The 25,638-nt window shown below is 39.9% G+C and overlaps 2 protein-coding genes across 2 annotated transcripts in view; one reads left to right on the top strand and one right to left on the bottom strand.

Annotated features, from left to right (window-relative positions):
* Nucleotides 1-25,638, bottom strand: part of LOC141901021 (muscle calcium channel subunit alpha-1-like) — a 92,556-nt gene that overhangs the window by 54,349 nt on the left and 12,569 nt on the right. The window contains exons 3-7 of the mRNA XM_074788075.1: nucleotides 13,692-13,831; nucleotides 10,761-10,867; nucleotides 7,870-8,022; nucleotides 7,421-7,617; nucleotides 4,701-4,804 (exon numbers count right to left, since the gene is read on the bottom strand). Coding sequence (XP_074644176.1) covers nucleotides 4,701-4,804; nucleotides 7,421-7,617; nucleotides 7,870-8,022; nucleotides 10,761-10,867; nucleotides 13,692-13,831 — 701 coding nt within the window. The remainder of the gene's footprint in view (nucleotides 1-4,700; nucleotides 4,805-7,420; nucleotides 7,618-7,869; nucleotides 8,023-10,760; nucleotides 10,868-13,691; nucleotides 13,832-25,638) is intronic.
* Nucleotides 15,022-20,391, top strand: LOC141901060 (uncharacterized). Its single transcript, XM_074788134.1, has one exon. It carries the CDS (start codon nucleotides 15,022-15,024, stop codon nucleotides 20,389-20,391), a length of 5,370 nt encoding a protein of 1,789 aa, XP_074644235.1.

Genomic DNA, 25,638 nt, shown 5'->3' with positions numbered 1-25,638 from the left:
GGAAAAACTTGGGAATTTTGAGATAATAATTCCCAGTTTGGAAATATTTGGGAATTTGAAAATATTTTCCTCAAATCAGAGAAATATTTGGGAAATTCATTACATTTCACATATTGCATTTGCCAAGGGCAACTTTTCTCGGTGGTTTCTCTTGAAAATTACCTTTATCAACCAGTCATCGCTAAAATGTTGACTGTAGCATGACGATATGTGTTCATTTGCAAAATTGAAATTGAAAAATCACCCATGAAATACTTGGGAAAAACTTGGGAATTTTGAATTCATATAACTCAGTAAAAATTTGTCTGTGATTGATATCCGAATTGGATATCATTCACTTCTTTAATAGTGTCCCAAAAAGTATTTCGACAAGCATCCGAGTTGAACGGTTATCTAGTAAACTGCTCCTAGTAAACTTCGGTTCAACCATACACGGGTTCAAGGCCAAAAAGAAATGAATCTTAAAGCTTACACCAGATTGTTATTGAACCTAAATCCCAGTAGACAGATCTTAATCCTCCACATAGGAATTGATGGTGCTTTTTAATCTAGCTTATTTGGCAGTGATAATCAAGGAAACGAAGTAAGCCATTGAAAAGAAATCTAAATCCCTGAATTAACAAATCAAGATTCATGTTTACAACATACATTACGGAGTGAGAGGCAATTTTCGTCCTCATCTAAACCATAATTGGTCACCAAAATGAGTGGACAGTGTCAGGGAAATTTCTGAAAATCAGTAGTTGTTCAGCAAACTCAGCTTATCGGCATTGGACGTATACCAATGCCACCAATACCAGTTTTTTCAATGAATTGACTGATGAATATTTCATCAGAACACAATTAGAAATTGAGTCCATACTTTTACTTGAATAGTTGGCCAACTTCGAGAGGCTGTGTGCAAGGTCCTCAAACTTATGAGGGGCTTCTTTATGGATCAATTTTGTTGAAAAGGTCAAGGTCAGATATTGTGTGCACTGATTGGCTGAATATTTCAATTCGAACGAGTGACAGAATATTCTCTGTTTGACTCAGGAAAAAGGAGCCATTTTCTAATTCAAAAGATTTTCTTCAACTTAAAACAAATGTAGCTTTAAATGTGTTTCAATCAAATGACTTTCATGTTCAGCTCATAACTAAACTTGCAAAAATTGAGTTTCATTTAATTCCGATAATGTGTTTACGTATTCGCAAGTGATCCACTAAGTTACTGCGGAACGTGCATCTATGGCACGTTTTCATAAACAACGTCCGATAAATCTTTGCGGGACGATTAATAATAGCTTATACATAATAATACTAGTATCGACTCAAAAACCACCGACTAGTAACGACTAGTATCGATCAAACAGTGACTGATTATACTGCCGTCCATACTACGAGCAGGGCATTATATCCGATAGATGATAATAATAATCGAGTCGAAAAGGGCGCATCATATATACGAGATTGCTTGGGTGGAAAAACCGACCGCCGAAACAAAAAAAAAATTAGTTACTTTCTAGTATCAATTACAAATGTTATCAAGACCAATCGATCGGTTCTGTTAGAAATATTCTACTGCGGTGCCTGAAGAGATCTTAACTGACTATCATTCCTCCTTGAAATTTATTATTGGCCTTTAAACAATATTCATATATTCGCTATAATATCTATATATTGGAACCTAGATCAAAGGCCCGAACGTTGACATATTGCCGGCTGGATTAGACCTTGGATGACAACCTCTGAAATGTACCATCGGTAACAAATTGAATCTTTTTTTCAGTAACATTTCATCGAAATATGACAGAAAATGTTCAAATAAATCAGTATTCAACAGTTAAGACCCTCGTAACATCTTTCATATTTCTGCACGCATCAAACAAATCAAATCATAATTTCTTGTCATAAAAGAGTAGCAAATACTGAAAATCAGGAACGGTTGGCTGGTCTGTTAGACTGTCAGATGGAGAGCAGTTTCAAAATCTACAAGCTAATTTACCTTATTAATGAGGCTTCACAAAGTTAAAATAATTTGATTTCATAGTTAGGCATAAAATTCTATCTTTAGGGGGGGAGGCCTATATGGAAAATAACCAAAAGTTCTGCTGCCAATAAGATTCCAAATTATGAATTCCGGATTGATGAGATCAAGTGCTGACTGTTTCATACCAATTGACTCGAACGCGTCTCCTAAAAAACCAATCACACACGAAGACATATTGCCATTCCGTAGTTTAGCCAGAAAAAATCTGATACAATCAAATACAACTTTCCCTCGGGAGGAGAGAAAAATGAGTTGTTGCCGAAAAATATAGGACCCATGAGGCCCGTGGTTCAATTAGGCGCAGAACGATCCGAGCGATGGAGTCGAGAACTGAATTCCACAACTGACTAGACAAAGTAGCGAAGAGAATCTTATGATGAGGTAATTAATCAACGAACGCCGTAATGAGAAATGTGCCACGAAATAATCGCCGACATGACGTATTACCAGCAGTTCTCTAATGATGATTTCAAGTTTATGCGGTCCGCCGAACAGCTTTCGCAGAAACAAACACTGACACCAGTCACATGGGTTTTTATTTCATTTTTTTTTTTAAATCATAGCAGGGTCAGATCAAGGGGGATGGTGCAGGGGTGTACACCCTACCCCAAAATATCAAGAAAAATATCAAACTGTTACCTAAAAAAGTTTGAATTTAAAGTTTAATCAAGCTTGTTCTCTGTATTTCCAAAGATTAGCTAATATTTTTTTATGAGCTTTCTTTTGGCGTGCCTTTTTCATTATATGATATGCCCTATTTCGGGGGTGCACCCCTCCGAGAATCAGACCCTAGATCCACCCCTGTATAGGTCATGCCGATTCTCAAAAACATTTCCCTGGTTTCTGGTGTCAATTCCTAACGCTGAAGGCTAATTTCATATGTATTTCATCTCAGAGACATTTCTCCTTCTTGCCCTAACACTTCATTGATTTTACTAGGTTGTGTCATAAGTATACTTTTTCATTATCTAGCATGAAGTTTATATCGATTTAAACATACTTCCAAACGCTATCTAAATTCACAATTTCCAGATATCTTCCATAAATCTGCTCGGAATGAAATGGAAATTGCAATTTGATCAGCTGAAAAATTCTTTCGTTTTATCTAGAAAATTCGGGAAGATCTCCGCAAAGACAAAGAAATGTCACTGATTCCCGATTAGGAATTCATGTGCATACATGATGATAAACCGGTAGCTCATGATATCCGTACGACAACCGAGCGAATCTTGTCAACGAGCTGCCTTACAGGATACATCATAAAGAAACCCGAAGGCTTATACTTGATAACCTTTAGACCCGTATCAGATTCAGCCATGCCTGATGTTTCTGTGGAATGGTGTCACCAAAAAAGTTTCCGACAGAACACAAAGATCCAGACCAGACTCAGCAAATTGGCCAATTTCATAGTCTATATTTTCTAGTTTTGTTCTTCAAACGACCAGGAAGCAATACCTCGTGATCAACTAATATATCTTTCAGATGGTATAAAATGATGGCTTTTGGCTTAAGAAACATATTCATTTGGTACCGGATTTACCAAAATACCGCGCCTATTCAACCATTTGCATGCACCCGTGATAACCCCACTTTGATTATGCAGATATGGGGGAGTTTTTCAAGACGGTGTTTCAGTCCATTAGTTATTATCCTTAACTTTCTATCAACGCGATCTCCTATCCGTCTGAAGGGTAGTTGGAATTGCCAATATTCGGCATACACTCAACTGAACTATCAAGTTCCTTTGCAAACGTAGTAGTTAAAAACGATTAAAAACATTGACAAGCGTATATAAAAACTAGTCATCCCCTGATTGAGTGTTTTCAGGGTTTTCCGTTGGGAATCACTTTCTACACTTGATAAGCCCGGTATTCAGTGCTGTAATGAATACTTTAACTAAGAATAAGCCTTGAATAATTTAACCGTCTAAAACACTTATCGACATACTGAAATCCTTGTGTAATGGCTGCAGCTATCATGGTGAAAAATATAAATTGGGCTATGTTTTCATAATGGGTTTGCCCAGGAAATATTATTAGCTGATCCCTCATATTAGCCGTTTGACATTTTCAAAGAACACAGATTTTACATTAAGTAAAACGAGACAGATAGTACTTTATAGGTTAACTTGTTTATTTGAAGTACAAGAGCTTTTGCTACTATAAATGTATAGTAGCTTCATCAGGTGAATGATACAGAAGTTGCGAAAGCTCACGTACTTCAAATGAACAAGTCTACCTATAATCTAATAATTTCCACCTCATTTTACTTATGCTACACCAGGGCTGGGTTTCATAGATGTGGAAGAAAAATAGTCCCTGTGAATATTTTGAAATTTGTCAGTTATAACCATGGTTTCTCATTGTTACTATGGTGGTTGTTGCCCAGATTGAAGATTTACCCCTAGGGATAACTTTGATACTCTATGAAACCAGGCCCAGGTGAACACGGTTCTTCTATGAATCTAACTTCAGGTTTTTCATCATTCTCCATGCCAGTGGAAACAAATTGTTTCATTCTCATTGTTCATCGACCAATTCGGAACTAGTAATCTTTTTCTCAGAACTAGTTTTCACTTTGTCATAGCCAAACGAACGATCTTTGGACTAATGGCAAAGAGTTCATTCTAAGCTGGTAGTAATTTTTCGTCTTAAAATCAAATCATACTTACCCACTCAAAACACCAAGTACAAGGTTCAACACAAAAAACGATCCGATAATAATAAGGCTTATAAAGTATATCCACGGCCATTCGTTACCCATTGCATCATTTATCTGAAAACAAACCAAATTACTGTTGACAAGGCGACTGTACCCATGAGTAACTTGCAAGTTATTTTAGACTGGAAATGAGAACTCTTTCATTCTATTTAAGTTCTCAGAAGTAAGTTCACTGTATCCGTGAGTAACTTGAGCGAGCGGTGTGGGCAAGTGGTAAGAGCGTTCGACTTTGGGAAGCCAGGCCGTGAGTTCAGCCCCGTACTTAACCGTAGTGTCTGCGGTCAAGACACTTATCCTCATTGCCTGCGCTATACAAATGTCAATTATTATTATTGCTAACTTGCAAGTATGCATATATAGGCCTATGTTATTTTGGACTGGAAATGACTCTTTCATTCAATTTAAGTTCTCTCAGAAGTTATTTCACTGAAACACATTATCCAAGGGCTAATGAATAATGTGATAGTGAAATCGACATTTCGTTACATCAGTTCCTGTATCAAACTGTCTGTTTAAAAAAACACCCAGGTTAATATCGCAAACAGATCGTAAAATCGTCTACGATTTCTTCACAGGTAGCGGACCAAAATGAAAGCGTTAAATATAAACGCATTTGCCGCTCTTGCGTCGCTGATAAACGTTTCGTAAACGGCAGCTACATATTTCATTTACGGTTGGTACGTCTGCACTTTGATCTCATGGAAGAATTACCTTCACATAAACAAGAAACATTACCATATAAAAATATAAATATAAATATATATATATATATATATATATATATATATATATATATATATATATATATATATATATATATATATGTTGAAGTAATAACTGAATCGATGCACGCGTCGGTAAGCAACTATCCGCCGTTATTCGCGTCTGCTGTTGGCTTTTGTCGTTATCAATGAACGAATTACGGTGAAACGATGTGAAATGGCTCAGAAAATGAGCCCCGATAATACGGAACTTTTATGAAATGTAATGGTGCCGAAGAATCTGGGATAAAGCTTTCACGTCGAGACGACGACGTAGCGACGCGATATCACCTGGCGCTCACCGAAACAAGAAACGGATTTTGTGTTTACGCGTTTCGATGTTTAGTCGTCCCACTGCCCCAAGTAGTATCACAAAATGAAATGGCAGCAATATTGTTGAATCACATGATAGCAAAAATACATAAGGAGTATGTGAATTTTATGACTAATTGTATTTTTGGTGTATATGGGATCATGGGTGAACTACAAATTGAAACGCATAAACACAGAATCCGTTTCTTGTTTCGAATTTCTTCTTCCTAAGGCCTTAAGGATGTGACAATGGCTTCTAATTGTGATTTCTTCTCTATTGATTACAATCACATGGATGAAACATGAAACACATACGAACAGTAAGATATCAATTTTTTTATAATTCCTGTCAAAAGTAGATGTTTTTTGCTATGATAAAGATGATGCGGCATTAAGATGTTTTAGCGTTGGCAGAATTCTGAGCTATATCCAATGTTTATTTATTGCCATGGAGATGGAATAAAAACGGTGACGTCAACTATACTTGCAGCAGCAGCAGTAGCAGCAAACTGAAGAAATACATTTTCGTTCCCACAATGAAGTGAATGATTAGATTGCGGTGATGGATTAAAAACAAGTCACAAATCGACGACGCAACATGATGAGATATCCTTTTTGCGGTGGCGTTATTTCTTATCCAACAATGTGTAAAAATTCCAGAAAAATCTACTGCGGCAAGCAAGGCTACGTCTAGTAAACTAGTACTTGATAGTGATAGTCTGAAGAATGAAAATTTTGCCAAAAACCAAAATTTACCGCAAGTCTATCTAGCTCGGTCATTGGACTAATTTAGGGATGCGAAAGCTTAAAACTGAGATCAGTTGCAGAATGAGCTAAAATAGATCTGGCATGCGCGGCAGACCAATTGGTCAATGGGTTAACTACCACTTTCCTCACATGAATGTTAGAGCTCTGAAAATTAATGCCCATCATTATAATATGACATTATGATATATGTGTCTGACATTTACATATCATAATGTCATATCAATGATGGCCATTACTTTTTAGAGAGGGACTTTTTTCACGGCATCATAAGAAAACAATGAAGGACCTACACAATAGGTCATACTGCATCAATTTGCCCAAGGCACTGAAAGTTTATCGAGTAAGGTGAGAATGCTAAGGAAAATTAACGAGAATACAATTCCGATGCGATGATCATTAATTCCGGATTCTGATAGCATCATTGTCATAGGCAACGGTAGTCCAACAGTTGCTATTGGTGATCAGTTCGAATCCTCGCTAATGCGAGACAACAATGAATGTCTACGACAATAACGATCTGCCGAGATCGCACGTGTGTGCGTTTATCGATGAACGCTTAACGATCAATCACCCGTGAACATGTACGAAGACATCGGCGGAACCGGTTCGTAGAAGTTTTCGTACACGCGAAGCGCGAATGAGATGCTAATCCGTCGCGGGTAAACGCCTTGTTTGTGTACGCCGATAGCTTTCAAATTACTCGTATTTGCATCATTTCGCTATATTCCGAAACGCAGCGCGTGAAACGTCGACCGTCTTATGCAGAAACGCATAACGTTACGCTGAAATTAACTTGGGATTGTGGCCCCTCAGATCCCCCGTTACTTACATTGTATAGGACATTCGTCCAGCCTTCCATTGTTATGCACTGAAACACGGTCAACATAGCTAATCCAAAGTTGTCGAAGTTGGTTATTCCATCATTCGGTCCCGGCCACCACTCGCGACACACAGATTTGTTATCAAACTTTTCGCAACTAAATCCACGTTCGCCACAAGGGTGCGGATCCTCTAAAGCTAATTCCCCTGGAATGTAAGTTACGAGAAAAAGTCTCGGTGAAAAGCTGATTAAAATCATATGAAAGGTAATATACGTTCACACAAAAATATTTAAATATTTAATATCGAAAGTGAAGTAGATGAGCTAATAAAGCTCAAGACTACCGCTATTACTTAGTTGGAAAGTGAATATTGGCACTGGTGTGGAACTAAGGAGCAAATGGATAAAAAATAAGTGACATCCAAGATGACAACTATAATTTTCGCCAATCTACTAACCTGTGATGTTGTTGTAGCAAGTCTTATGCATTTTCCCTGAGAAGAGTTCAAGCCCTATAATTGCGTATGTTATCATGACAAAGATAACGAGCAGGGCAATGTGTAACAAAGGCACCATAGCACGAAGGATTGAATTCAATACTACTTGTAGACCTGGAAAAAGGAACAGTTCATGTTTTGAATGATATTGGTAAAATCAAAAATCGTACCATTTACCGGTTTAATGGAATAAGTAAAAAAGAAGATGAAAAGTGGCATGTCTTGTAAAAGATGTCTGCTGCATTTTGTGTCTTATTGGTTATTCATTGATAATGACTGAATGTTGTGTTAAGTTATCATAGATTTTTTCTTTATCGTTGGTATTCCCATAGCTAATAGCGATTGTTTGGATCTTGCTGCGGTACATGGACCTAACACTTGAGATACAAACTTGCAACCACATATGGACACAACTTAAGGGCCTCAAACCCGTTGCATTTCTGGCGATCTCTTTTTAACATGAGCTGCGATCACACAAGCACAAATTTGGCCCGGAACAACTGTTCACATGGGTGCCAAATGGGCCCGAGCCTATTTGGCCGGACCAGGCCCGAGCTAAATGATTGTGTTTGAATTGCAACTGGCACCGGAAATGATCCACTTCGCTTTGTTTGAGCATTGTTTAGTGAATGGTTGAGTGAATGGTTATGGTTTGTGTATGAACACGCTCTCTAATTAGGCACAGGCCAAATTAGGCCCGAGACTGATCCGTGCTAATTTGGCCCGGGCCAAATCGTATCCTTGTGATCGCGGCTATAGTGGATAAGCAAAATGGTTTACATATCGTTATACTGTATAGAGAATAGTGTAATTGGTCATCTGGCGCCAAAACGGAAAATATGTTGTCAAAGTCGACAAAATCTACAGCTCTTAGTTATCAGCAATATATGCAATCTGTAACCACTATACCAATTGACAATTTGTGGGTGAGCCAGTACGATCGTGCCATGTTATGTATGCGGCAACAGACAATGCGATTCGATATAATTAATCAATGCCCATTCATCAAAATATTAAAGGACAACAGGGGAACATATGCCATAACTGGTTATTCAACCCAATAGGTCATATCGCTAGTGTCCCACACCGCCATTAATCACAGATGACAAATCACCGATATTCCATCGATACCAAAATCTCATCCGAATATTCGTACATCACGTAACGAAGCATCTAGTTCTCGATTTAAACTCCCATACACCAGTATGCTAGGACCACGATGGGCTCAAAATGATTTTCATAGACATAGTATTGATGAGGCATTTTTGAGCGAGCGGTGTAGGTGAGTGGTTCGAGCTGTTGCAAGTGTTCAACTGTGGGAAGCCAGATCGTGGGTTCGAATCCGGTACATAACTGTAGTGTCCTCAGGCAAGACACTTATCCTCATTGCCTCTCTCCACACAGGAGTAAATTGGTCGTGGCCTGATAGATCATGACTCCTGAGAGCCTAACAGCTGCTCGGATGTTAATTCTCCCCAGGGAGAGATGACTGATACATGGAATAGAATAATAGGCTGGGGGTAATAATACCAAAACTGGAGCGCATCTGAACTCACTCTGGTTAGGATACCTGCGCTATATAAATGTCAATTATCATCATCATTATAATGAAAATTAAGATCCATCAGTTGTACGATATGTTCGCTCTATCATCTGAAGTTCGAAATATCAATTGAAAAATCGATATTAGGATAATTATTGATTTCTCGCCAATAAGAGCAAGTCTCCGGCGATGCATTTTGGGCGAGGCCCCCGTTATCGGCAAACGTGCTGGATGAGATGGTTAATAAAACGCTATTTATATTAAGCGCAGCTAATGTTATAAGCTTCGTAAGCCCGAGGCGAAACAACCGAACGAAGAGGAGGAGGAGGAGGTGCATCGATAACGCGACAGTTCCTGCAGGACACATGCGCATATATATCGCATTATGGCAACACATCTGTGAAAATATTATCCCAATTTTTTGATCGCAGGGACTTCCGCATTAGACGCAGATATATATATCAAGATATCGGTTTTGTGATCTCGAATCTAGATATGTTTGACTAACTACGATGTCCTACGACTTGTTCTAGCAATATTAAAAGACTGAATTTATATATTTGTAAACACACCTTAGTACTACTACATGTAGTGATATATCACAATTGATGTTATAGACTTATATAGTAGAAAGTGTCAAGAAAAGAGAAAAATGTATAATAGTTTGCCTATCGTTATTTCCTTGATTATTGTAATTATTGCACATTTTTCTTTTTCCTGGACACTTTTCACTTTTCACTATAAGTCTATAACAACAATCGTGACATATATATTACTACATGTTACTAAGGTGTGTTAAAAAATACTCAATATATTCCGCTGTTGCTGATGATTGTATCAGAGTCGACCTAAGCACTCATTTGCAACAAATCTCGTCAGGCGCAAGTAGTCGTGAGTCGACCTATGCCCACTAAAGATGAGTAAAAAATGTCACGTGCAGCAAAAAACCTGTTATCACTGCTTTGCAGCTATATTTCAAAGCGAATTTATGGATGCATATATACATTATGAATTCTCCCACGGGGAGTTAATTTTGTTCACAGCCCTCACAGAGCCGAGCAGGTGATTGCGTTCATACACAAAATGGACATTAGCAGAATTTCATGAATGGGGAGATGGGCGGCAAGACTCAAATAGCACAGCAGACATGATTTGTAGACAATTTTTTGTCAAATATTGCAGTCGAAATGCAATCTTTCAGAGGAAAATAAAACTGAATTTATGTCGGCATTATTTTATTTTCCGAAAGGATTGCCTCGACCTATCAACAGACGCGGAGGTAATGAAACAAACAGCTCATCATACTTACTAGGTACTCCTGATACTAAACGTAATGGCCGCAACACCCTGAAAGCCCTCAGTGCTTTGACATCAAAATTTTGCATGTCTAATAAAGTTAATAGAATACTTATAAGGCTGAAAAGAAACAAACAAAACAAACGTTAGACGGATCAGATTTTGTCAACGATCTTTTCGGCGATCGTTAATTTGAAATTTACATATGGCTGTATTGGATACCATTGAAAGGGAAATGAGTCGGCATTTCCCAGGGGAAAACCAACGTTAGGTAGATAACATTACGAGTGAAAGGCAACATCCAGTGCCGGCGTCAGTCCTTATCCGAACATGTTCGGTGTCATCTCTTCTTCATGAAAATATTCCGTTACATTCACACGAAACGATTCTCCAGAGAAACGATCGCAGCATGTTAGAAGTTTAAATATTCAGAGGCCGATACATTATTCAGCTGCCACTCATTCAAAATGAGACAACAAATCTATGTCGACAAAATACTTTATATCCATTCGCTTCATGCAAATTTGTACTGGATGGGAAGATGTAGTCCGTGCTACGGACCAACGACACCAAGGCTATATCGATATGGAAGTGTCTACCTCTCCCTCCAAATCATGATATTCCATAGATATCGGATTTGAAGACTTTCTATTGAATAGTTGACAAGATCGTTAGCAATAATCTCACCTTGAATGACTCCTAAAAAGATGAGCCAATCTCGTCCATAACACATGACCATTTCAACAAATTTACTCAACAATCATAATCATAATTGTATCATCATCATAGGAGGCGAACGAAAAGCTTCACAGCTAAAAGCGGTCTTAAAATTTACCCTGGGTATGATTAGATAGATTTCATAGCAACAAGAGTGCCAACCAAAACACCAGGTTTATCCTAGAAATCTACTGTATTAGATCAGTTGGTGCCTTTGCAAAAAATTTCAGCTTTTTCATTTATTTCTTGAATCATGAGTGATATACATATATTGAAAACTAATCAAAAAGATCTGCCAATCCTAGCTAGAAAAACATGTTCAATCAACAACATTTCATCTCCACGTAAGTGATTGATACCGGACCAGAGATCAGATTTGATTAGCTATTCAAAATAACTGCAAATCTACGCTCCATTTGGATCTGCTTAAACATTCGTGGTACGAGTACAACGATCCAGCTTATGATCGCCATACAAGGGGTATGAAAGTGTCATTAGAGTATAAAACCCTGTAGTAGCTAACTAACGATCAATTGAACCATTGCGAAAACATGGAAACAAGTGGGATTTCTGTCATAAACGCGACTAAGTGTAGTAAATTGTTGAATCAGGTTACTGTAAGAGAACAAATCTATGATTCGCAAATAGGTAATAATAGGAATTACTGAAATATCTGTCTGTGAAACAAAACCTATCATTTCATATAATACAGAAATGGTTCTCGTCCGAGTCAGCAGCAACAACTTCCTCGAAAGGTGTACAGATTACCTATCACGCAGCTAAACAGGGCGCTGGCATGGATTTTCAATTGGTGGTTTTATAGCAGTAATTGCAAATGCACTTATTGGCCTGGGCCCAATCTATCCTAGCAAGGGTCAAATAATTGTGCGTGAATTGCAATTGGCACCGGAAGTGGCTAATATCGCTTTAATCTAAGCATTGTTTAGCAACGAGTGAGTGGTGAACGCGCTCTCTAATTAGGCACAGGCCGAATTTGACTCAGACCTGGTATGTGCCAATTTGGCTTGGCCAAAATTATCTCCAAAATTATGATCGCAGTGTGTCTAAAGCCAGGTGCTTTTGGAGGTGCCGGCATCATGATTATGAATGTACATAGATTTATACTGAACGACACTAGAATTCAGTAATTCTAATTCAAAGACAGCTGAAACAATCATGCAAGTTGTCTATCAATGACATATTGTGTATTGTATATATGGATATATGCCTCACAGAACTGATAGAATTTGATTGTAATGCTGCTGCATGGGTGACAGATTGCAAGAGGCCCTTGGTGACAGTGCGACCAAGTTATCAAGGATGCTTATATAATATTCAATGGGATATGATACAGTCGATTTTGGTGAAAAATACCAAGTTCAGTGGCCCTACAACAGAAAATCAAAGCCCATAAATTGCATTTTCCTTAATTTTAGAAAAACTTTCATTAGTAATAACAATGCCTAGTTTCAGTTCGTTCTGCTGGATCAGGACTGAATATAGGTGTTCGATACTGGATTATCTTCGTTGTAAAAATTGTACATCTCCATTAGAAGTAACCATCAACACCTTGGAACTAGAAACTTACAGGATGTGTGAAACGTAATAAACATGTTTGATGATGCCACTATTGAGATCAATCTGCATCTGGTATGCGCAAACATTTCTGACTCCAAGATTAAGTCATAAACTACACGAAGTTTTAATCAAAAACAGTTGATGACTTACAGTACTTCAGGTTTGAAAAACCTTGTAAATCAAACCTCAACTCAGATATATATTAGTCTGATGAAAACTAATGGACGCTATCAGATTCATTAGCCACGGGGCTTCATAGCAACATTTCAGGAAATACAATGTTTGTCTTGGGCCTCAGAAGGACAATAAAATTGCGCCGGGATCCATCACACCATACTACTACAATCAAATATCATCATGTAAATTGATGGACTGCCACGGGGAGCAGAGTCACTGTAAACAACTACAGACAAGCATATTGCGTTGGAAAAGGCAACGCATGCGAACTGGAAATAAAACGCCGAGCACTGGCTTGCCGAATCAAACTTTATGGAAACGGCAAGATCTATCCAGAAAGGAACACGGAAACTCGAAAATGCATCCGAGTAGAAAAAATGTGACTGATCGGGGGATATATTCACAGAAGCTAAGTTAAGATGAGGTCTTAATACCAAGCCCTGGCATACGCCGTTCGTGTGTTATAACTTACCCAATAACTACTATAACAAAATCTAGCAAATTCCAACCATTACGAAGATAGGCACCTTGATGCATCACAAATCCATACGCTATTATCTTCATGATTGCTTCTACGGTAAATATTATTAGAAAGACATACTCAACATTTTCCTGAAAGTAAATGAAAAATGTCAATTATTAGTTAAGTGTACACGATAAGCATAAACATGAAAGCATCGAAATAAAACCTAATTTCTTAATATCGGTAATCGCAATAATGTAAACATGATGAAAAACAGCTTTTTAATTGAAAAATCCTGGTTGATTATTTTTCTTCAATACCTTAGGGTAACTAACATAGAGGAAAGGTAAGAAGATGGCAACCATATAATCTATTCATGAATATTGGAAAGGTATGAAGAAACTTTGGAAGATGGCTTCTCATGAGATACTAAGCACACCATCAACAACAACTTTTTCCAGGATGGACCGTTAGACAAGCCAATGAACCAAAATGAAAAATGTTGTTTCTACGTTGCTTTTATCAATTAGTTGATTGAGTATTGCACAAGGTTCCTTCAGGTGACTAGGAATATATGAGAACAGGTTCCATTTAGGAGCGGATCTAGGAAATTGGAAGGCAGGAGTCCAGAAGAAAAGAAAAGTCATTTTTTCGGATGAAGGATCCCATTCCAAGGCATTTAGTGGGGTCCCTCTATCTAGGGATAGGCATATTAGGTAGAAATACATCCTAAAAGATGACACTTCCGAGAGGATGGAAGTCAAATTTGCAGGCATCAACAATCTCAGTCCTGGCAAAAAAGGGTAACTTCAATGGGAAAGCAGGGTTCCGGACCCCTGAGACCAGCCCAAAATCCGAACCTGAACTGGAATGGGCCTCTTTAAGTTTATAACTGCCGTTCCCGATATCGAAGACCGAAAACCGTAGTCGACTTTGTCACAGGTGCAATACGTAATGAACGCCGGTCATCTAGTTTGAGTTCGGCTATCGTCATAACTATGACAGAAATTACACACTATACAGCAACACGTGGTGTTCCAACAAACACACACACACACATGTACATAAAGCCTCCTGAGAATCGGCAGGAGTCCTCAGAGCGTTTCACAATGGGATCGAGAGATCGACGACGACTGTCAGAGACAGTCGACCTTAAGTCGACCCAGTTGAAGCGACCCTTGTCGATCTTTAGCACTGTAACATTTTCATGAGAACAATAAAGTCAGTTGTAGTATAGAATTCACAGCGTTAGGTTCGGTATTCGTGAAGCAGTCTATCACAGCTCCGGGTTTGGGCCCGTAAATCTCACATGGTGCCGTGACCAGGATAACACAACGCAATGGAAGACTTAGTTTCACTCAAAACGAAACGGACAACCCTTCAAGGGTTATTCGATGAGGAGTATTCGGCAATCAACAAGATTATGAAGAAAAAAACGCATTCAACGGAGGAATTCTCCGAGCTCGAGGCGAGAATGGAGGAAATGAGAGATACATACGAGACATGTCTGGATTTAAGCGACAAAATCGAAGCCCTCTCTATAAAAGAACCGGATTATGCTAACGAAATATCAACATCTAAAAAATCGCGAACTGAACAGAGGGTGACGCTGATGCGCATAAAAGCATTCCTAGATTCGAACACAACGAAAACGGAATCAAACAACGATGATAGTAGACCAACAAAAAAAACAGCGCAATTACCGAAAATCAAGCTGCCGACATTCGATGGAACACCCACAAAATGGGCTTCTTTTTGGCAAACGATGGAAGCCGACGTCATGAACGGTGATTATTGCGACATCACAAAATTTAATTACATCACCGGACAACTTCGTGGAACAGCGGCAGATGCCATGGTTGGAATCCACGCATCAGGAGAGAATTTGTCAACAATCGTATCAATTTTAAAGGACAGATTCGGACAACCGAGAAAAGTAATTCGCGCCCACGTCAACGAAATTTTGGACCTCACCCCACCAGCCAACAATTATATGGCCTTGAACCAATTTTTATTTACCGTGAAGGGACACATTCGATCTCTCGAGAATTTGGGAGTAGATAGTGCAGAATGTTCGGCGTTACTTGTACCAATTTTGGAACGGAAAATTCCTAAGCCAATCCTAGATCGTATGGGGACCTGTGACCAAACGACAAAATTCAACATCGAAAAATTCATGAATGCGTTCACGGAGGAATTAGATAATATGGGTGAGAGAGGCAATCAGGAACAGAACCAAAACCACAGAATACACCAACAATCAAATATCAGACCAAGAACCGGGACCGCGGCGGGGCTGGTAGCCTTTACACGGGATACCAGTTGTAGAATCTGTTCAGGGAACCACAAGACATGGGAATGTCCTCTATCCCCGGCGGAAAGAGGCAAGAGGGTTAGTGAAGAACAAAAATGCTTCAATTGCTTAGGAAATAACCATCGTAAAACGGAATGTCGTAATACGAAATCATGTCGAGAATGCAAACGAAGGCATCATACCAGTCTGCACGAATACTTTCGTTCATTGGACAATAACAGAGGAGAAAATCAGAATCAGAATCGCTATCAAACGAAACAGCAAATGGTAACCATATCTGAAAGGAGCGTGCCAGTTGTGCTATTAGGCAACAGGGGACAGTCGGAAGTGTCGTTCGTCACACCGGAAGTGACCAGCGCAGTTTCAACAGGCACCAATGACATCGTGTTATTGGAAACTGCACGTGTTACTTTGGGCAATATCGACAACAATAAACAGTTACATAATCAGGGACTGTTGCTGGATCGAGGTAGTCATGATACGTACGTGACCCGCAAAGTAGTCGACAGTTTAGGATTGTTGATTATCGGCAAAAAGTTGAGAGAAGTACACGGATTCGGAGGTCATGTGACGCAAGCTCAATGGTACGACGTAGTAGAACTTAAAGTCAGGACCAAAATAGGTTGGATTGTCATGGACGTTATAGTCAAAGATCGGATTGTTACCGATATCAATCAAAGCGGATGGATCGAAGCTACGAAGCTACCACATATCGCGAATCTGGAATTGGCGGACAGTTTCAGTGGAGAGGAATTATCAGTCGAAATCCTGCTTGGTCAGGATTTTGCTTATTTGTTCTTGGAGGGAGAACTTAATTGTGATACAACGCCGATTGTTCAGCACTCTGTATTAGGATGCATTATCTCAGGACCTCTCGAACCAAAGGTCAGAAACGTTCTCAACTCAGCAACAGTGAAGTCGGATCTTATCGAGTCATATAGTACGCGTGAAACGGATAGTATTCAACAGGAATACACAGAGTTCGTCAGGAAAAATGTCTTTACTATACCGTGCGGAAACGACCAAGAGGAACGTGAGTACAATGAAATTTTTCTCAAAGATTATGCAGATAAAATCGAATTCAAAGATGGCCGGTACGCCGTTCCATTGCCATGGAAACCAGACCACCCGGTCTTAAGTAATAATATCGAATTATGTCAGTCTCGTTTGAAACAAGTGGTCAACCGATTACGTCGATTGAATCTCGTTGACGCATATTGTGCGGTAATGGACGAAAACATTCGGAAAGGTTACGTTTCAGAAACTGGAAAATCGATCAATGAATCGAAACATGATAGTCATTTCATGCCGCACTTCCCCGTACTCAGGGATAGTGAAACAACCCCAGTCAGAATCGTGATGGATGCGAGTTCAGGGGAACCGTCGCTAAATTCTTGTCTCTTTGAGGGTCCGAACCTCATTTCGGATTTGAGTGAATTGTTGCTACTGTTCAGATCGCGGAAGATTGGACTAGTCGCTGATATCGCTCGAGCATTCCTGTCCATTTCGCTGTTAGAGGAGGACAGAAAATTTGTTCAGTTCCTGTGGTACGAAAATAACGATATAACGAAACGAATCGTACCTTACCGTTGCAATACGGTGATATTCGGCAATGTAAGCAGTCCCTTTGCACTCGGAATTACATTGAAGAAACATTTGGATTCGTACGGCGACTGTACAGTAGCGAGAGATTTGGCGGGAAAATTGTACGTTGACAATCTGATAACGGCGGTTGATAACAGCGAACTCGCCATTGACTACTACCAAAAAACACTGGAGATAATGCAGGACGGTGCATTTCTAATGAGACAATGGGCCTCAAACGAACCCAAGATAAATCAACGTTTTCAGGATGAGAACAATGGTACCAAGTCGGAGATCGTGTCACTCTTGGGGCTCAAATGGAACTCAACGACTGACAGTATATCATTGGCGAACAAGAATGTTCAGGCCGGAGACTACTCAATAACCAAAAGATCAGTTTTATCGAAATCATCGGCGATTTATGACCCACTCGGTCTGGTGGGTCCTCTTGGATCGAAATCGAAAGCTTTCTTACAGAAATTATGGTTACTCAACAAAGATTGGGATGAAGAGCTAACATCGGATGAACAATTGGAATGGGCGGAGATAAGCAGAGATCTCTCACAGTCCCATGGATTCGGGATACCGCGCTGGTTAGGGTTTGACCGAAATGTACCCATCAATTTCGTTGTCTTCTGCGATGCCTGCCCTAAAACAGCGCTTGGCTGCGTAGCGTACGCAACACAAGGCGATACTGTACGGTTGATTGGATCGAAAAATCGAATCGTTTCGCAGAAAACACCAAATAGCAACACAGTACCGAAATTAGAGCTACAGGCAATGGCACTGGGAGCGTCATATGGGCATTCGTTGAAGGAGATATATCAGAAAGAGTTTAACGTCGTCAACACTTTCTACCTGACGGACAGTGAAATTGCATTGTATTGGTTGCAGTCGGACAAGAAACTCAAGCAATTCGTGAAAAACCGAGTAGACAGCATCAAACAGGTGTCAGACCTAGATTGTTGGTATCACGTGACCACTGAAGAGAATGCTGCTGACATCTTATCACGCGGTGCGACTCTTAGCCAGTTACAGCAGTCAGTATGGTTCGATGGCCCGGATTGGCTGAAGGAAGACAGGTCAGCATGGCCTATATCGAGCGTCGGTAGTAAAACAGCGACGCACGTGTGTATGTTTACGGCGGGCACGGAAATCAACAACGATTTCACATCTGGTATTGCACACATTATAGACATAAGCACTTTCAAGGATTTCAACAAACTGATGAGAACCACGGCGCGGGTTCGCAAAGCGTTCACCAATCTTAGTAGCACAGCCATCTCAACAGCTGATCTCAATAATGCAGTTGAACTTTGGGTCAGAACGACTCAGCAGCAGTATTATGGTGACGTAGTCGAGTATCTCACCGGAAAATCAACAAAAAAACCAGCCATCGTGCATCAGCTTGGACTCCAATTGGATAGAGCAGGCCTGATACGCTGCGCGGGGAGACTTGGCCACGCAGACGTCACTGAACAACAAAAACAACCGTACTTGATACCCACTTATTCGAAACTAACGGAACTCATCATAAACAAACAACACGAGAATGTATTTCATTACGGCGTTGGGATGACAATTGTCAAAATAAGAAAGAAATATTGGATCCCGCAAATAAGATCACGCGTCAAAAAACTATTGCAACAATGCGTCACCTGCAAAAGAATACAAGGGAGAAACTACCAACCCCCAGAAACTCCACCACTGCCCGGATTTCGATTGAATTATGACACGCCATTCAACGCGACGGCAATAGACTTCACAGGCCACGTAACAGTGTCTACTGGTGTAACTTATGTGAAGAGATACATCGCGTTATTTTGCTGTTGTGCCACACGGGCGATACACCTGGAGGTGGTAAAAGACATGTCGGTGGAGTCGTATTTGCGAGCGTTCAGACGTTTTTGCGCTGCGCAATCGACCCCACGAATACTGTACACCGACAACGCCAAAACGTTTATCAGTGGGGAAGCGGAAATAAAACGATTACTTACTATCGCCTGTGACACCAAGGCACAGAAATTATACACAGAGAGACTCATCAAATTTATCTACCCTCCGGCGCAAGCACCTTGGATGGCGGGGGTACACGAACGGTGCATTGGCACCGTCAAGTCAGCGATGAAAAAAGTGCTCGGGAAAACCATGGTCACCGAAGAAGAGTTTCAAACCCTACTCAAAGAGATACAGTGTGAAGTCAATAACCGACCCATGACTTATATCAACGAGGACATACACGATCTTGAACCCATATCACCGAACAAGCTAATTTATGGTCGAGATTTGCAGATTATACCAAACGAATCAATTGACAGCGACGACGATCAGGACTACACACTTTCAGACAATCAGTTAAAAACCGTAGCTGACAGGAGAGCCAGAATACTCGAGAATTTCAAGCGAAGATTTCAGGATGAATACTTAGCCACACTACGTCAACAGCACGCGTATGAGAGGGGTAAACACAAAAAACCCACACGAGTCAACAACGGAGACGTCGTACTTATCAACGACAAAAATGAGCCTAGGAGAAAGTGGAAACTAGGTATCATCACACAAGCGCATATCGGCAGTGATGGTTTCGTCCGATCGGCAACCGTAAGAACAAAAAATGGAGTCACCAGGCGGCCAATTGCCAAATTGGCGCCAATCGGAGTCAAACTCGACGAGCCAAACGATGCGATAGGAAAAGCGCGGGACACGGAAGCTGGCACCAGGCCGAAGAAATTACCACGACGAGCTGCAGAAAAAGCGCGGGAAAAAATTCGAAACCAGATTCAAGCCCGGGATTCAGACGATGAAGACTAATGATGTTCGAATCCACAAAGGGTTATGGCTTAAGACCAGTTCCTTCGGGGACCGAGCTTAAGAAAAGGGCAGTAAGACGTCCTTTTCCCTGAACCATAGTCTGGGGTCACGAAGTTGAGCGGTCGTGAGCAACCTCAAGCTTCCCCGATCGGGGTTACGATCATTGGTGGCAGATGTAGATCACGTAGTTTAGTTGCCGTTAAGCATTGACATGCCGTCTCTGCATTATAACGGGGATACCTCGACGGTTCCTCGAATGGAAAGCCAGTAGCCATAGTTTATCACGATGGAGAGGGAAGAAGATGTCTGCACAACACATCAAGATATATTTAAAAATCATAAATTGCAAATCAAAGATTTTACATTGGCCGCGGGGAGTGTCAGAGACAGTCGACCTTAAGTCGACCCAGTTGAAGCGACCCTTGTCGATCTTTAGCACTGTAACATTTTCATGAGAACAATAAAGTCAGTTGTAGTATAGAATTCACAGCGTTAGGTTCGGTATTCGTGAAGCAGTCTATCACAGCTCCGGGTTTGGGCCCGTAAATCTCACAACGACGACGACGGATGAAAATAAGCAAGATGTGACACACGCAGAACACTCATTCGAGACCCATCACAAACAATACATCTTCGTTTCTATGGTAACTGAGTGATGGCTAGCGCAGTGACATTAATCAGTGTAAGCCATGGTCTCAACAAAGACTTTCTTCAGGAAACCCGACATGATCCCTTTATACCATATATATGTATGTAAATACATTCATGATAAATATATCTATACCTCAAGCATCAAACTTCAGAAAAATGAGATTTCGTCAATGTTAACTAGCCAAGAATGTGGCTAAAATTCAGGCACGTTGGAAGCAATTTTTGATTGCGGTGGCCAATTGCTGATTTTTGACAGGTTTCCATACGTTGCCGCAACGAATTTACCGCAATTTCATCAAAAGCATGATATTCAAAGAAAAGAACGTCATTCAGTAAATTCAGCTGCACTTTCAACGCCACCGAAATCCCTACAACTCTCAGAACCCAACATCATTGTTAAAATTGAAGGTTTTGAGGTCTCGCTCTAAAATGATCAGGCGGCATGAAACAATCAACTATTCCAGTCGTGTGTCTCACCAGTCGTGTCCCGCCCCAAGCATACTGACATTTTTTGTTACAAAAAAAACTACGATCACCAGACCGGAAAGCCAAATGCTGAAAAAGTGACAGAAACCATTAAGGCTATGCCTATCATGTCCATTCCACCCCCCCTGGTTCCACACGGCTACTGTACCGTCAATGAACCCATTAGACCTCATAATAAATATCATCAGCCATTAGATGTATATCACAGCCACCTTATATGAAAACTGCATTAATGGTGTTGACACACGGTTCGAAAATAAAGATGTCAATTATTTGAAGCAGCAGCTAACTACATAACTTCGCTTCGTATCACAATCCACCGAGTGTCTACTTCAGCGAGCAGATCCATGTTAGCCAATTCTCATAAATGAAATTTTAAAAAAATGGAAAATAATATCCACCGCGCATATATAAACGAAGTACCGCCAGTCGCCAACAGATGGCGTGAACAATGATTGGCTTCAATGATTTTGTTATGTTTTTATTCTTTTTTATCACTTTAATGTTATTTTGAAAACATTTGTATATCCGGGCTGCCAACCTCTGAAAAGTGTATCAGTAACAATTGACATTTTTTTCCAGTAAATTGCATTAAAATATGAAAGAAAATGCTTTCATATTAATCTATCAGTGATCAACAGTAATTCCCTCAGTTACATCTTTCACATTTCTGTATGCATCAAACAAATCTAACCAGTATCTAGAATATTAACATATACTGAAAATCAGGAACAGTTAGCAGCTATGTGTATCATATGTGTAATATATTTCTTCCATGTACCATGGAAATGGTTGGAGTATAAATACATTGGTATTCGTATTCATATCTATGTAGTCGATATTAATTCATTTTGGTCAAAAGTTTTAACTTCACTTCAAACTAAATTTCTAGGCGCCTGATTCCAAATAACTGCTCCACGAATGCCGCCATTTTCAAGGATCACATGTCTAGTTATCGCCATCCACACGTCAGTTCGATATGAGTTTTTCAGCGACTGATAGTGACAAGTTCCACATAGTATAGCCATCGACGACCCGAGGCCCCTTAAGATTTGACGTGGAACCGGACCTAAATTACTGTTCAACAGCGAAATGCAGCTTGTATAAGAGGAACTTGTAGCGTGTATGTACGCTGATTATATATATATATATATATATATATATATATATATATATATATATATATATATATATATATATATATATATGAAAATGACATCCAATACTAGTTCCCATAAAACACGAGATATAAATATGTTCCATGGGGGAAAAATTCAGCAGTCAGAATAAATATAACAACCGAGAGACAGGAAAAGAAGCCGCGCAACTCGCCGTGCATCAGAGGGTTAGCATCTAGGCTGTAAGCCTGTAGATGTTTACATTCATAATATAAGAAGCAGATATAATTGTTCATAGGCAGGTAAGAAAACAGGAGCACCACGGTGGGGGAATACGAAAATGAAGCGATCGAAATTATGTATCCCGTCGAAACGACGTATTATCAACGATACTGGCCGGAAAGAATGAAGAAATTTTCCATACCCATATTTGAAAATTGAAAACATGAAAAATTTAAGATCGATAATACGTGATATCCTCGTAAGAGATCTCAAACTACCAACGACGGTAACAACAGATCCTTCTTTTCCCATGATCCAGATAACGGAAAGTAGAAAAAAGGAGCGCAATAACTTTACAATCGGAAGTCGGGAAGATAACACGAGATATCGGTGTCAGATGAATATACAAGACAATGATTCCAGCTAAAGATGTGAAGTTCTCAAATAGAAGTTTTTATGTATTTGAGCAACGCTAAAGACTATATTAGCCATCATCAGGCGTACTCAAAACTTAGTATGTCTGATGATGGCTAGTAGTCTGTAGCCGAAACGTTGCTCGAATATATAAACACTTCTATTCAAGATTTTTGTATCTTCAGCTGAATTATCATGAGATTTCTTTCTTTCATTTATGGGATTTCTTTCGTGATATCATATCATTCTTGAAAATCGAAAATCAGATAGACAAAAGCCACCTCCTGGATCCGCCCCTGTAGGGTTAAAGATAGCTTCAACATTCTCAGACTGACGGATCATCAAATCGGGGAAAATGTATCAATAAGTAGCAGATGTCGGCCTGATCAACATGATATACGTGGTGGCGTACATATTGAGTGTTTGCCTCCATCAACGACGGAGAGACTCGAGATCAGACTATTGCTCAGCCATCAGACCGAGAGCAAACAGGACACTGATAAGAGGATGTTAGGTCAACGTCCATGTAAACCTGATCCGCAATATCATTACTATCCACTCACTTTACTATCGTGGTCGTCGCAGGCGAATAGGAGTAGTACGAAACGAGTATACGAAAGTTGAGGCAGTTGAAGAACCATCAATGAGGGAAGCTTAATTCTAGACGTCGTCAAGTTCATTCCATGTTATTGAAGAACGAGCAAAAAATGTACCCAAAAAGGTCTAGTACGAATGGCGGCTGAATCAGGTCAGAAGAAAAGATTTCGTGCAATACGTCATGGCGCACAAACGGAAATTTGCGCTCAAAAATAAACTTTTCTCGCATTTCTGCACGGTTATGTTCACTTTCTCACCACGCAGAAATAGACGAAGAAACGAAGTTCATTGACAGATCAGCTCGAAGAAAAGAGCCAAAAGAAGCAGTTCAATTAGGCGCAGTAATCTCTTCATTTTTGCACTGCTCAAGAAACAGACGCAGCAACAACAAAACGCCTATATTTTACCATGGCTTATCGCACAGAATTTCTTTTTACTTGGCCTCAATCAGCTGCCATGAATACTACTTGCCCTTAGTCCATTCAGTGTAAAATATAATTAGATAAATAGCAACTTCATTTCCCGGCTCGGGGTATACAGAACTGCAAGATTAGTAAATCAGTACTTGCTGACTTTTGCACCTGAGTTTATTTCGAGTGATTCTATGCAATGAAGATTCATGGAATACTCCGCACAGAAATAAAAGGTTACTCAGTTCCGTCTTGAGGTTGAAATAGAATATGATGGATAATTCGAAACGAGTCAAGGAGTCATACGGATCCGAGAAGAAAAATCATGTTTACGATAAACGATTATAAAACGGGTCCACGTGTTACGACGATTTTAATTCAAATCACATTCAGACACATAATAACTACAAGTGGATGATAAATATTGCCCGCATTCAGTATAAATCTGGTTCAAACTGATCGATATTCATCTTTTTTATGACGATTTGGATTAAAATCACATCAACAAGGATTTAATGAGTGGCTGGATAGCATTATCACACGCATCAGGAGTTAACCGGACTAAACTGATCTGTATAAAGAGAGCTTAAAGATCCATAAATACCGACTTAACTTCCCGCAAATTTTTTCAATAAATTTTCTTAAAAATACAAACATTTTTTTACGCTCTTAAAATTCATAATTCGTTAGGAAATACATGGCATCATCGGCCGATCAGCGCTCGTTATTCGACAACCGCGCGATCACCTAGTTAGAAACCGTTAAATTAGCAAACACGGGCGCCTACGACATCAACGTAACCGTGGTAACACAGTCGAGTTGTGTGTGTGATTTTCCCGAGGAGAGAGCCATGATTTGTAGCACATGCTATGATGCTACGGTGTATAGTATAGTAACACACCCAATTCTGTCGTTTCATACTATTATCGCTGCCGACTTCGACGCGGATGATGTCGACTACCGGCCGACGCTTTTAATAGCTAGCATCGGCGCGCTCACAAAACCGGCCCTGAAAGACCAATTATGACATGTAAATCAGAACCACTTGGCCTTTGTCGATGGCGGTGATGATCGACATTATCCGGCCTACGAATGATTTTGAATACAATAAATGCAGTCATTTTTCATACACTGATTGAAATTCGATATCTATAATGCATCGTCAGATTGCGAATATACGTTTGTACACACACGGACGCGCGTGCGTATGGGAGGAATCGGTGATGATGATGATGATGATGACTTATGTCTCCACAGTAAATAGAAATGATGATCACCATCGCCATTGTATCCTGAAATATATCATCTCTCCGCAACACTTCGCCCATATTTGGGGAAAAACTGAGCCC

This window comes from Tubulanus polymorphus, chromosome 3, assembly GCF_964204645.1.
Source record: "Tubulanus polymorphus chromosome 3, tnTubPoly1.2, whole genome shotgun sequence".
Taxonomy (NCBI): domain Eukaryota; kingdom Metazoa; phylum Nemertea; class Palaeonemertea; order Tubulaniformes; family Tubulanidae; genus Tubulanus; species Tubulanus polymorphus.
This window is presented reverse-complemented; position numbering and strand designations above follow the sequence as displayed.

Bases quoted from the DNA above. Each gene is read 5' to 3' on its own strand.
- LOC141901060 (XM_074788134.1), top strand. From the start codon at position 15,022: ATGGAAGACTTAGTTTCACTCAAAACGAAACGGACAACCCTTCAAGGG.